Source organism: Branchiostoma floridae, chromosome 2, assembly GCF_000003815.2.
Source record: "Branchiostoma floridae strain S238N-H82 chromosome 2, Bfl_VNyyK, whole genome shotgun sequence".
Classification (NCBI taxonomy): Eukaryota; Metazoa; Chordata; class Leptocardii; order Amphioxiformes; family Branchiostomatidae; genus Branchiostoma; species Branchiostoma floridae.
Window position 1 is genome coordinate 8,868,942 of NC_049980.1, and position 13,900 is coordinate 8,882,841.

At 41.0% G+C, this 13,900-nt stretch overlaps 1 protein-coding gene and 1 long non-coding RNA gene across 6 annotated transcripts in view; one reads left to right on the forward strand and one right to left on the reverse strand.

The window, feature by feature from the left end:
• The window catches only part of LOC118410306 (ceramide transfer protein-like), a 42,149-nt gene that overhangs the window by 15,324 nt on the left and 12,925 nt on the right, over positions 1-13,900 (reverse strand). For all 5 annotated transcript variants that reach the window (XM_035811880.1, XM_035811878.1, XM_035811879.1 and 2 more), the window contains exon 6: positions 11,073-11,230. In XM_035811880.1, the coding sequence (XP_035667773.1) occupies positions 11,073-11,230 (158 nt within the window). The remainder of the gene's footprint in view (positions 1-11,072; positions 11,231-13,900) is intronic.
• On the forward strand, positions 7,121-10,084 carry LOC118410308. Its single transcript, XR_004830551.1, has 2 exons — positions 7,121-7,478; positions 9,972-10,084. It is a non-coding gene; the product is annotated as an uncharacterized LOC118410308 (long non-coding RNA).

Consider the following 13,900-nt stretch of genomic DNA (forward strand, 5'->3'; position numbering starts at 1 on the left):
TATCGACTTAAATCAAGTGATAGAGGTGTTCAAACATGACTGAAGAAGAGATGGAAGAACAAGAGATGAATACACCAACAAACAATATATTCAAATATTTCCTGTTGGGAAACATAACTAAACACCGCGAAATAAAACCCCACCATGAATCACTACACACAACCGTTGAGCTCCGATAAAGAACCCATCACATTTATCGAAAAGAGTAGGGATCCTTCCCAGTTTGAATGAAGTATAAACCTGGTGTGTTACGCCATGAGGCGGTTTACTGCAATTTAAGCAATACAAACAACCCAGTCTGAGTGTGCCCGGAATCATGTGCCCGCCAGCAAGATCGGTAAAGAGAAGCCATGTGGAGCTCAAGTTGTGTGTAGTGGTTCATGGTGGGGTTTATTTCACCCCGCCATGGGTCCCGTACATGGGAAGTGGGTATGAACTTGGAGAACGAACACATGGAGAAGGACGATGTTTTTCCAGGACCTTAGAAAGGAATGAACGTTTGTACGGGAGGAATTAGTAAATGGCCCAAGAACGCAACTGGATAACCTACAGAACCTGGAAAAGTAATGTTTTTGTTTCTACTGATTTGTATTGCTCACTGCTTTGTTTCGTTAGATGTTCTACAAATCTTTAAAATATTGAATTAAATGGGAGATTTTTTCAGGTTCTTTTCGTTTTGTTTCCATGTATTACGTAATACTATCAAGAAATATCTATTGAACGTAGATGTACATACAACAGGGCACTTTACAATTAGATAGACATGTCATGTTGACCCGGGGCAGGCTGGCCGGACAATGTAGCACATAAACATCCTTCTCAAGGCCAATAAATCCCCATAAAAGTGAAGGTAACAAAGTATTTAGTCAAATCGGCTAACACGATAACATCATTACCTAATCTGCGATCGTAGGAAAAAACACCCACACGCTGTCAGTTCAGAGCGTGTGTCGCCGTATGATATCGGGCACAATGTACGAGAACGGAAAGAACGGACAGTCTGACGTTGAGGACGTTTCTTTCACAAACAAAGGAGATTCAAGGTACTCAACAATAGGGCTCTATCTATACGCAAATATGAAAACAATATCCATCCGGCTCTCCCCTCTTCGGAGAAGCCACGCAAAAACAACAAGTTAAATAATGATGTCAAATTTTAGCTAAAATCTTTCTGGGTAAATTTTGAATATGTCTATTAATCTACTTGCCACCCACTTCTGAGCTAAATTAAGTCCTTACTTTCTGAAAGTATCTCAGTTAAAAATTTTCGTTTCGTTCTACTCCGTGCTATTCGCTAGTCATCGCAGTTCCATGGTCTTTGATAACAATCGCAGGTCTTGAAAGAATAATCTAGTCACGCAAAAGTAACAAGGCTGTACAAAGTCAATCCTGCCTCATACTGTGAAATTCTAAAAATAAAACACGTTGTGATACAACTTGAATGGTTTACATGGCGCCCTCTTTAATACTGCACCTCTTCCCCAAGGTCATGTAGGAAGGGATATACTAGTAGTGCACGGGGCAGGGTAGAACGGGCGATATTGCTTCCAGCGGCCAGCCCTGGTTTGCGCCTGTGGGAAATGTCAGATTTTTGTATTGCAGTTTGTTTTTTTCACAAAGAAAAACAAAACACGGCTACTTGCCTTCTGGTAACACCCCCCGACTTTACAAAGAAAGCCTGTATGGTTCATGAATGGTGCATGCCCCTTTCCTGGAAGAGCGACCTAAATGCACAGAGAAATGATACTTGGGTCTCTACCTGGCCCGGTCTAGTTAGTGATCCCCCCCCCCCCCTCCTCCGGATAACTCGGTTTGCTAAGAGGTTTCTAGGACCAAACCACAACGACTGCATTTCATCACGAGTACACAAGTTGGATATAGAATTATTAACTCTATATGGAAAAGGTATCAACTACGCTTTGACCTTTTGACCTAACGGAGACAGATTTAATAGCTGGCGGGACTATTTCTACTCTCTACCCGCCTCTCTTGTGTGTTACATGACTTTTTTATGACTGTGAACTAAGTCAAAAGCTGAACGAGCACCACCGACCGAGCCACGAGCGGCCTAAACAGAACTGTAGTTCCTATCTGGCCTAACGTTTAATCAACTCTACCGGTTTAATCTTCTCTTACATTTTTGTTATGCTGGCTTGCCGCCGCACAATCATAAAAATCTACAAATCCTACTGAGGTTCTTCCGTTTTCGTCTGCATTATCTGTGTAGCCGCTCTCGACATTATCATACAGTCTTCAGGTACTTAGTTCGAAAATTTCCCCATACTATTTTGTGCATTCCCAACACTTGCCATCATAGACAGACAGGACAGGGCCGGGACGAAAGACAATTGACAGGGGAGTTTGCGTTACAGATTTGGGCCCATCAATCCTGGGAACATTCCATTTCTTGACGGATCACAGTGTACTTCCCTTTCCTAACCGACCCCAGATGTCTTTTCCCTTCCCTTCTGGACCCGCAGCCCGATATCATGCTGTCCAGAGTCAGATAAGAGAACCATAATGCACACTTGAGGTAGGTCAAGTGTCAGTCACTGATATGACATCCGGTCGGACGGTTTCGGACATATACCATCACAGTCTTGATGTATATAGTGAACGTTCTGACGGATAAGATATAAAAATATAAAAATAAAAAGATAAAAAAGGGCTAAACGTGGTCAGTGAGGCAGATTTACTGGTAATCTACAGGTTTGACAGGCCAGGGTTGGGAACGGTTCCTTTGACATCTTGCCGAACTCAAGTAACTTGAACTGATATGATAAAAGTGTTGGTCTAAGCCTCATGATCTCATGACCTCTCTACATTGAAATGAAAATTTAAAGAGGCTATATGAAAGGTCGTGGAAAACTAGGTCACCCATACATAACCGTACATAATCTTCATACAACATAAACTCTTCGTACGTAAGAAGATCTTAGAATAAGATAGAGAACACAAATTAAGATACAAGATAGTAGTCCGAAGACTAAATTGCTTCCTAGAACAATACAGGAAGGCGCTTAAGAGTCTAATGCAATCTCCTGCAATAAGTGTATTAATCTGGTGATAATCATCAACGCTCTCAATCAATTAACTCTAAAGTTGGCAAAATATAGGTAGAATATATGTTGGATTTATCGAAATGGGCACATTGAGTCCATACTGGTTCATGAGGCAGATTATGTACGGTATCCTAAAGTTTTAAAAAACGGTTAGTTTTGGTTTCCAGACAGTTCTGAGTCACTGTGTCAGTGACTGAATCCTGTACATGTGTTCTGGTAGGCAGTTACTAAACTCAGAGACCGTAAGGGTCCAGAAAAAACCTTAGGCACATTGCTTGCGTTTGATGCCCAGTGTTGACTGTATTTCATCGCATATGAATACCCAGTATGGTTAGAGACCCCCCCCCCCCCTTCCTGACATATTTTCACTATGTTGAGCGTTCAAGCCGAGATGCGTCACAAGGCCGGTCTGGGAAAATTTTAAATGTTGGCCCTCTGATACGCCATTTCCCGCATGCTGAGAAGCAAATTTTGCTGGTAGGCTAAGCTAAGTTTAATGACATTTCTATCATTTATATTTTACAAAATTGCCAGGACTTTGGACGGTATGTTTTTTTATGCCCCTCCCCCAGCTCAAAAAATTGCAATGGTCTCCCCAGGCAAAAAAAAAATCATTGGCCCTCCCGATCCCCTCCAGTGCACGGGCCCTCCTCTCTGGTCAATTCCACGCAGTCGCTTACTCCCGATACCTTAGTACTAGTAGTCCTTAGTTAGGCTGCTTTCTGCATTTGTTCTATTTAATTGAGCAGTTGAGAATTGACTGGTATACTGAATAAAGTCTAAATAAAATCAAAGTTGAGCATTGACTTTTATACTGTGTTCAAAAGTAGTTGCCATGTGACCTTCTCTTTTCTACATGTGTCAGAGCATGCAGGTTAATATAGGAGTAGAATATCTATTGATTGTGAAACTGTGTTTTGTCGCTTCAATTCTTGTTTGATAAGGTTTTTTTCCGTCTTGTTTTTCTACCACGCTATTCTATTAAATTTGGAGTCTGTGGAGGATGTCATCCATAAAATTTACTTGCTGTGTTGCTAATAGTCTTCCTTCCCGAACGGACTTGAGTTTAAAGCATGTGTGAACTCACCCACTCTTACTTGTGATGTCGTGGGCACACTGCGGCCGAGTGTAGACGAGCGCGTACAATGTTGGTATTACATTTCCATTTACATCGATATCCTTTGACGCTTTGTTGTAACATGCTATTTTGCGACTTTTCAAAGCAAATTCCAGTATCTAGCTGAAACTTTGGTAAGGCACTTTGCCATAAAGGTTATCTAGTATTGGGCAGACGTGTATTGATTAGAGTTGGGTGATGCTCGGGGCGATCCCGACGCCTTGTTTGTTTGTGGTGAACACGACATTATGTCGCCCTAAGTGCTTGGTTTGGTAAACATCACGGCCTGGTGTCGTGTTGCTATAGCCTACCTGACCATACTAACACGTGGAAAAATATCAGCGTTTGTTTTTACAACAAAGCTTTTTTTTTACAACAAAGCAAGCTGCCGGTTTATGCTTCAACTTCAAGACTAGATCCAGCTGGACTCCAGGACAGGGGATGACCTCGCCGTCTGCCCGCTCCAGAGTTAATCGACCGTGTAATACGTAAACACTGACCAGGACAGGATGAAGTCCTCCTCACCAAAGTAAACTATGGACAAAAATTATAGTCACAAATAGTTAGATACCGTTCCATTTCTGTAACTCTCAAGTTCCGAGCACCAAAGTACACACACATACTACTGAGTGTCGCTGACTGATAACTTTGTTTGGGGCCCCGGGGCTAAGTTTACTGCAGTCAGGTGTTGCATTGCCTTGCATAGAATGAGTATGCTCACGCCCGTGACCGCTGAACTGGTTTGATTTAATTTGATTGGACGGAACTTGTGATCAACTGCTCCGCAGCCAACTGATGAGGATGATAATTTTAAAGCTGAGTATACTATGCAAACCTACCGAAGGCCTGTGGCACTAAACCTTTCACAGGACAAAAAGCAAATGCTTCATTTCAAGACATTTACTGCAAATTTGCAAATGCAGAGTTAGACAAAGAAGAAAAAGAACACTTGTTTTAAACTTATGGAGTGTCGCATGATCAAGACGATTCTCCCAACCGAGCCATTGATTGGAGTCATTGGAAACTAGGTCAAACAAGTGTAAGCTGTTACTACCCATTCCATATTATCTACAGCTGTACATCAGATTGATGTCAAGATGATCTCAATGTAATCATTTACTTCAGTACATACGTACATGAACATGGCTGTGTGAGACGATCGAACAATTAAAAATGCTATGATCTGCTACGACTGATTATGTACGCTCCGAGTTCCTTGCCACCCTACTTTACTGAGCACATAACGGTTCGCCCCTTCTCACCATACCACTCGACACAAAATCATCACCATATGCGACCTGTTTGTTGTGTTACAACCAGCGGACCACGCAAGTTGGCCACCTAATTTATAAGGGCCAGATTTGAGTCTGGTCTCTGGGTCTCTGTTTTCTACAGAGCGATTTCCAGAAAGCAGGATAAAAACCCAAATGTAGCCAGGTTACCAGCCCCCAGCCCGATCTGAAAAATATCTACCAACACAATAGAAATTGTTGAGGTTGGGGTCTGGTATCCAGACTACTCCAGATGTATCAGGACGGGTAACGTACGGGACTGGATTGGTCTAGACGGCATCGGACCTCGGAGCCTGGGTGACATGTCCATTCCTCTTTCGCATCGTGAAGTCGTCCTATCCGATTTGTCCCAATTAACAACTTCAGCGTTTATCTCTACAATTCAAGAGACATAAAGAAAACGGTACAAAAGAGAAAGCCCGATAAAAACGAAAAAACACTAGAAATTCAAAGGCCACATTTTCAAAGAAATTCAGGACAATTCCGAGACGAAAAGAAAAATCACAAGAAAAAATTATGTTCGACCGCTAAATTTTCATCGTAGTAACTTTATTTTTGATTACGCTAATCCACCCTCGCCACCTCCCCTCCCTCTTGCCACGGCACTGATTACTAGTGTGGTTATATACATTCGCAATCGAGCTCTGTTTCTTTACCAAAACATGCACACAAATGCAGAACAGAAAGTTTTAGTGGGTTTTGATGTTCTGGTCGCAAAACAAATGTATTATATAGTTATACAATTGAATGTTGTTCATCGACTTCACACCTATTTTGTTCAAGTTTAGACAGTCTAACAAAATCCTTTGCTATTTTTCATTGCGATAAAGCATTTGGTAGTAATCGGGTCCTAAACTTGGCCTATTTCCATGTTGTTGACATGCAGAAATCTGTGAAAATGGCCTCAAAACTTGTTTAGGCTGTTACCATGACAACAATATGTTTTGACCGGAAAAGAAGCTATTTTGAGGGGTTATGGGCCAAGGACTATACTATCACTGTGCAAAATATGAGCCAAATCGATTTTTTATACCCTGATCACTGATGTTTGATTCTCACAGACATTTACTCTTAATATGTTTTGCTTCGCAAGCATAATAAATACACGTCAAAAAAGACGGAACCAAGCATCTGCTTGGAAAGTAAGGGGTAGTGCACTGTAGCAGTGTGTCCTTGGTATAAATAAACTATAAATCCGGATTTTGTTTGAACTGCTTTTCTAAACATGTCTGTTTAACTTCAAGTGTTGTTGATTAAGCTGCACTGTATCTAACGCAAATGCAAATTGATTGTTTTAATACTTATTTCAATGACGGTGAATATGCAACAATGTTGTTTGAGAGTTTCAGAAAATTTTAGGCTACAAAATTAACAACGTTGGCCCTCTGCTAGGTTTATTTATGCAACGAGGGCCATTACCGCCAACACATGCGAGGCCCCCACGGTAGTTTGTCAGTCGAATAAACAATTATTAAATCTCCTCAGTTCACGATAGAAATTGTAGACCTGGTAGCTTACATATTGCAAATGTAAAATGTGCCATGCGGATCGTAGTAATTCTAGTACTGATTTACTGGTTTCAATCGAGACTTTAAAAGATAGTGACACCATCGGACTTTCCAAGAAATTGTGCAGGCAGAAATATCCTAGGTCATGTAGGTCATCGTCCGATCAGAGTCTACAGCTGATTGACCTACTTTCGAGGTGCCATCCTAGTGCCATCCCTGCGAAGTCAGCAAGTTTCCCTGTCGTCTTCATCTAAATATTAATTTGCGTCTGAGGTCTTCACCAATCAGCCGTGCAATAGATGAGGTCATCCTTTAATGACGTAGCTTGTGGTATAAAAAGTCCGTGGAAACTTTGGCGTCAAGCAGTGCCCGGGAATCCACACCACAACATGCTTGTGTCAAGCTACCGGGACCGCAGCGGACGAAGCGGGTGGCGGGACCGCGTGCAAAGTCGGGACGTCCCCGTTAGTCAGAAGAGGCCGTTCGTTACCATCATGTGGTAAGTTGTTCTCCATATTCACGCCAATGTTTTGTGATTATGCCGCATGCACACAATATTGCTGTGGGCACTTTGACTCGAAATCGGCATGGTACAAAAATTCTTACCTTTGTCTTGTTCAAATTTCCACCGTTTGAACCTTATGACGGGCAGAGCTGCTAGCATTTTTCCTTGAGTTACCCCCAAATAACCCCGCAAGGGGCTATGTTAACTAGCCTCAGGGTATACCAGACCCCAACCCATCTCAAAAATGTCACTAATTTTTTAGATCTGGTTGGAGGTCTGGAATATACCGCTCGTGTCGTTGTGGTTTCCTTGGATGAGTTTATCTTCTTTAGAAAGAATTCCACATGTGTAAAACCTACTTCGGGTGTTTATACCAATGAGATTACACAGGAATATGACCTCATTCGGCTTGTTTACTCAATGATGCTGCACTTTGCCCGGCAATATTTCAGATGGAATTCTAAAAAAGAACTTGAAAATATCGTCCTTGGTAGGAAGTAAGCAAAATCATGCTAGCTTCTTTCTTCTAGCCAAGTTTGATCAAGAAGACAAGATTGATTTGGTCAAATTATGAGTTTCGTAGTACATGCAATGTAGAGGTACGTTTCACAAGTCAATGAATGTGTATATTTTGTTGTATTGACGTTATTTGTGGCTATTGTTTTGACCGGTAAAAAGTTTTCTCTGTACCTATAATGTGGTCCGCTAGTTTTGCAAAGTGTATGCCCTAGCAGTAGGCAAAAGTTCGTCAGCAGGTTGCCGCCTGGAATCCTGGAATCTGTGTTTTCTGAAAGCGCTAGTGAATTTAACTCAGCCGACACGTCAATCTAAAATGCTATACATGTCAGTATAGCACACAAATTTCAAGTTCATATATCTATCACTAAAGACCATTTAAAATTTTCTTTGTCAGAAATACGCTGTTTATGCCGTTCATGTCGCGTACTGTCCCTGCCCCCACTCCTGGCGTAGAACAAACACGGGATCGAAAACACGTTTTCCACGGCCGCTGTGGGCCAGGCATGGGGGAGACCAGGGGAATTCCGGAAAGGGAATTTGAACTGAATTGTCTTACTCCATCACAGCCTAAAGATCGCACCCCAGTCGAAGAGATGAATGTTTCTCTGCAAAATTGCTTGCTTGGGTTGATTTTGTTTCGTTTTCGTGGCCGTCAACAGGAACGCTTTTGCTCAGAATGACCAAGCCGGCTTGGCCGCGCCTGCTTGTGTAGTACCGCTTGTGCCCCTCGTGTGTGAGGGACCGTTCACTAATGCTACGACTAAAAGGCAAATAAAGGTCTTTTTACTTGCATTGTAAATGCTATATTTTCGAGAATGGCTCATTGTATCGAATATTTTTATAGATTGTGTGCCGTCATCCGAGCGAGTGTGCCAATTGTAACTTCGTTACTGAATCAACATTGATTGCTGGAGTATTGATTATCACTTAGATTTTGGATATTTTAGTTGCTCGTTTGTGTTTTTTCAATTTCATTGAAGAATTTGGTTTAAGCTACTTAACGTCGTGTTCGACCGAACTTTTTCGACATAATCAATAGTGTTTGTTTGTATGTCTGCCTGTGTACAAGATAACTCAAGAACGAATGGATGGATTGGATTTGTACTTGGCGCATTGGAAGGGTGTGACGAAAACTGGAAATGATTAAATTTTAAGCCTCAAAGCGGCTTCGTTCGGTTCGGAAAAGAAACTCCCGGTTATGATGTCTTATGTCTGAATGTGCTATGATCACAACTTTTGTACGGTAGTCAGCTCTTGTGCTTTGGAAGAAATGACATAAGTTATGATTAGCAGCTAATTCTGCAATTACAGGGGGCGTTCTTGTAAAAATAATGCCCGAAGAGGATAACCCTAGTCTGCGTAACACAAACTCCGCTGTCCGCTGTAAGCGAGATTTAATCAGGCTATGATAACTCAAGATGTGAATAATGGATTTTCATGATGCATGTAGGTATCTTAGACGAATATGTACAAACTGAAATACACTTTATGCAAAATGAGAGCATTGGTATGATAAATTTAAAAAAATCTCTTGTCCCGCGAACAAAATATGGCCTTGACATTTGGGTAGCAGATAGGGTTAAACGTCAGGACAAAGTGGGGCAGGTTTGAGCCCCCTTGTTTCTTATAGCGGGAAACAATATATATATATAATATATATATAATATATATATAATATATATATAATACTCGGGCGATATATTTGTCGATTTTGTTGATCTAGGTAACATATACATTGCTATTCATTGTAATCTTATCATGATGAATGAACAAACATATGACCATCAACCTTTAAAACATCGATACATTCAGTAAACATAATTGGCTCACACACTTTGCATGTGACTCTGCAAGATGACTCTGAATCTTGTTTATACAGAAGAAGAGCATACCTACATTAAACATATTGTAACAGGTACATTAAAGGCATTTATTCATTTATGTGTTTTTGTCTATTTGTGTCCACAGGTAGCCCCCGGACTACAGAAGGATGGCACGTATCCCAGTCTTGGATGAATTGGAGTGTCAGCCGATATCCCCCAACAAATATCAAATGTGCCATCATCATGAAAGCCAAAAAATGAAGTCAATGAAATACCAAGGTGCAGACAAACACACATGATACAAAACACACAAAATAAAAGAAAACACTCATACAAAGCGTCACTTCCATCACACAGTAAGGCTAAGTAAAAGTAAGGCCAGCATCATGTAGTCACGGTCAGTCTGAGTTAAATGTCCACCGTACCGTGCCCAATGTAAGGAAAATCTCATCTCCGCATCTTCTTTTATACTTGACATATCAAAAACAGTTTTCAAAACGGCATCTATATGAAACAGTGTCAATTACAGGGCCAGGCGTAACATTATTCATCATACGAAAGCCTATCTAAAACAACAACAAGCAGCTGTGACATTTTGGTCTAAATTAACGTGCAGAAAGTTAATATGAAATATCTTTAAAAAGCTATAATATAGAGTTTATTAGTGTGCACAAACTAACTCTAACCTTGTGGCTATTCCATGCCCCAAGATTAGAGTTCCTCTCTTCTTTATGTAAAGGCCGGTCCCGCAAAATGTAGCCAAAAAAGAATTCCCTAGGGAATGCATGCGTGGAATTTTTAGAATTCCTGGCAACTCAATCGCAGTACTATAAGAACGGCTCCGCCCCTGAGGCGTCGCCAAAAAGTCATCCTGACTCTGATTTGGAGCAGATTTGGATCCGACTATGCTGGTACACATGTATATCAAACCTGAAATTGAGATCGACACAACCAAAGGCATACCTACACCTAGACATACCTACACCTAGATCTGTTTATATACTATAGTCTTTTTCATAGAGCGCAGTCATTAACATAGCTTCTTTGTTCAAGAAATGTACAGTATTTTCAACCATTACTGGATGAAATCAAACACAAATTTGGGTAGGAGTGCAAAAAAAACCCAAATCTCTTGGTACATGCATCTCCAAGGAACTCACTACCCAGCCAGAGCATAAATACCTCCTTTAGCCCCCTGCGTGTGTTAGTAGGTTGTTAGAGCGGAGTTATTTGTGTGTGCACCCACCTTCTCCAGTCTCCTGTGCCATGTGTCTTCCCTCTGCCTCATCAGGTCGATGCAGTAAGACAGTGTGGCAATTATCCCCGCGGTGGTCGCCTTAAACGTGATCGCCTCCCCCTTGAAGTCCAGCCCGTTCATCCCCGCCGGCAGCCTGATGTGCGGCGCTGGAACGAGCGAGAGACACGTTCCGCAAGATTATCTCAACTCCGCGTACCGTGATAAAGACGTATTGCTGTTTCTAAATTAAACGTGATCAAATCTTCCCATCCGCTCCGAGAGGCAGTGAATCATGTGTGGCTACACTCTGGAGATGACGGACGATTGCCCCAACTTTAAATGGGACGGAGACACACCTTTTGGCCTAATCCTTATACAAAATTACAGAGTAGAGCCATCAAATCTACAGCCCAGGATGGATTGGAAATGAAAGACGTCTGTACGTGTCAGAGATACTATTCCCACGGGGATGGAGAAATTACATTTCTTATATTCATCTCCAGTGAGCAAGATAGCACGAGCAAGTCGCTAGCTCTGACAGGACCCTATTGTTCCTCAAATGGTGGTAGCTTGTATAGTCTTGTACACCCTAAACCTGCATTGTCCTGGATACTTGGATACTTAAATCAGTCCATCAACTATCTTACTAGTTTGTAGGTAGGTTTTCTTCCTGGACTTCAAGACGTTAAAACAAGACGTACAAATTACATACAGCTGGTATTTACAAAGTTAACTAGAATGCAATATATATAGTTCACTACCAATTTTGAAGGGCCAAATGTGAATTATGACATACATGTATGGCTAAATAAGCATACAACATGACTGATGGCGAAGGTGAATATTGCTTTTTTAATCTACTGGAAGGGTCCCAGTTGCGCCTTGACAAACGATGTGCCACGACAGAACGTTCCCTGCCCACAACAAAGCCTCAATCTCTACTCGTCAATCCTAGCCCTTATTCCTACCACATTCTCGTGCACAAGACAGCGTGGCGTGATTGATCGCGAGAAAGAAGGCATGTCTGTGATTACCTCTGGCGATTGAGATGGCTCATTTCCAGTCTATAATAAACTATGGGCCATGAACAATAACATTCTCCTCAAGGCCAGTGGGTGAAGACTATATATGAAGCGATAACAACACTGGGGACTTCCAAGAAAATCTACAGGCAGTTTTTTTTTACCAAAACCATATTTCATAGAGGATATCTTCCATACTGATGACATGTAAGTACAGAATGAATTCTGTCTGGTCAAATCATCACTTGTGGGAACCAACATAATTTGTGATAAATACTGATAAAAACACTATGTTGTTATCAAATACATTTGTATGACCATTTTAGACTCTGAAATAATCAATCAAATACAATATCAACACATGATGCATAATAGATACCAGTTCATGACCAACCAAAGGATCAAATGTAACAACAGCAGCTACTCTTATTCCCAAACTCGATGCAATATCAAATTTTTCAATGTCATGACCAACATAAGGTTACAATAGACCCCTTTCCAAACTTTGGTACAGAAACGAAAGATGAGATGAAAATGAGCGTGGCCAGTAATACATTCTTACAATTAATACATTTTGAAGGATAGTTACATGAATTGTTTCATGAATAATTTCATGAAACTTATTCAACATAGTAGAAAAACAATCAGGATGACTCATTTTTTCAGGATAGCCCTTCTAAAATAATCCCACAAACTAACCTGTCCATGCCACCAGCCTTCACCCGCACTGCCGTTTCATTAGACTAACAGAAACGCCAGGCTTTTGGCAGGGTGCTCATTCGTCTTATTCTAATCATACTGTCTGTTTAGGAGCTTGTGTGCACCGAGACCCTACAGGTATCACATTCATCTGCAACAGTGTAACATTGCTACATCCATCACTGTTGTAGGGAAAGGCTTGTGAAAAGGTTACCATATTCATGCAGAAACCCTCCCAAGGATGTACAGCGCCGCTCATGCAAATATCATTCCAACCTTGCCAACTCAACCTGATGAGCTCTCTGGGAAACTGGCTGTTAAATCATCTTGAAAAGTTCAACGTTCCTCCAAGAGAATTTCAAACACTCATCACTTTCAATTCTGCTGATGACAATGAACTTTAATTGATACTGAACTAAAAAAAAAAATTGTCCATATGAATTTGATAACAGCATTAACAAAATAGACATGATTAAGATATTCATGCAGAAACCTTCCAAAGGAAGGACAATGCCATTCATGCAAATACCATTCCAACCTTGACAACTCAACCTGACAAGCTTTTCTGGGAAACCGGCCGTAAAATCATCTTGAAAAGTTCAACGTTCTTCCAAGTAAATTTTAAACACTGCATCTGGCAATTCTGCTGTTGACAGTTAAGCTTTAATTCATACTGAACTGAAAACCAAATTGTCCATATGAAATTGATAACAGTATTAACGGAATAGACATATTAAGATATTCATGCAGAAACCTTCCAAAGGAAGGACAATGCCATTCATGGAAATATCATTCCAACCTTGTCAACTCAATCTGACAAGGTTTTCTGAGAAAACGGCCGTAAAGTCATCTTGAAAAGTTCAACGTTCCTCCAAGTGAATTTCAAACAATCATCACTTTCAATTCTGCTGATGACAGTTAAGCTTTAACTGATACTGAACTCAAAACCAAATTGTCCATATGAAATTGATAACAGCATTAACAAAATAGACAAGATAAAGATATTGATGCAGAAACCTTCCAAAGGAAAAACAGCGACATTCATGCAAATATCATTCCAACCTTGCCAACTCAACCTGATGAGCTCTCTGGGAAACCGGCCGTAAAATCATCTTG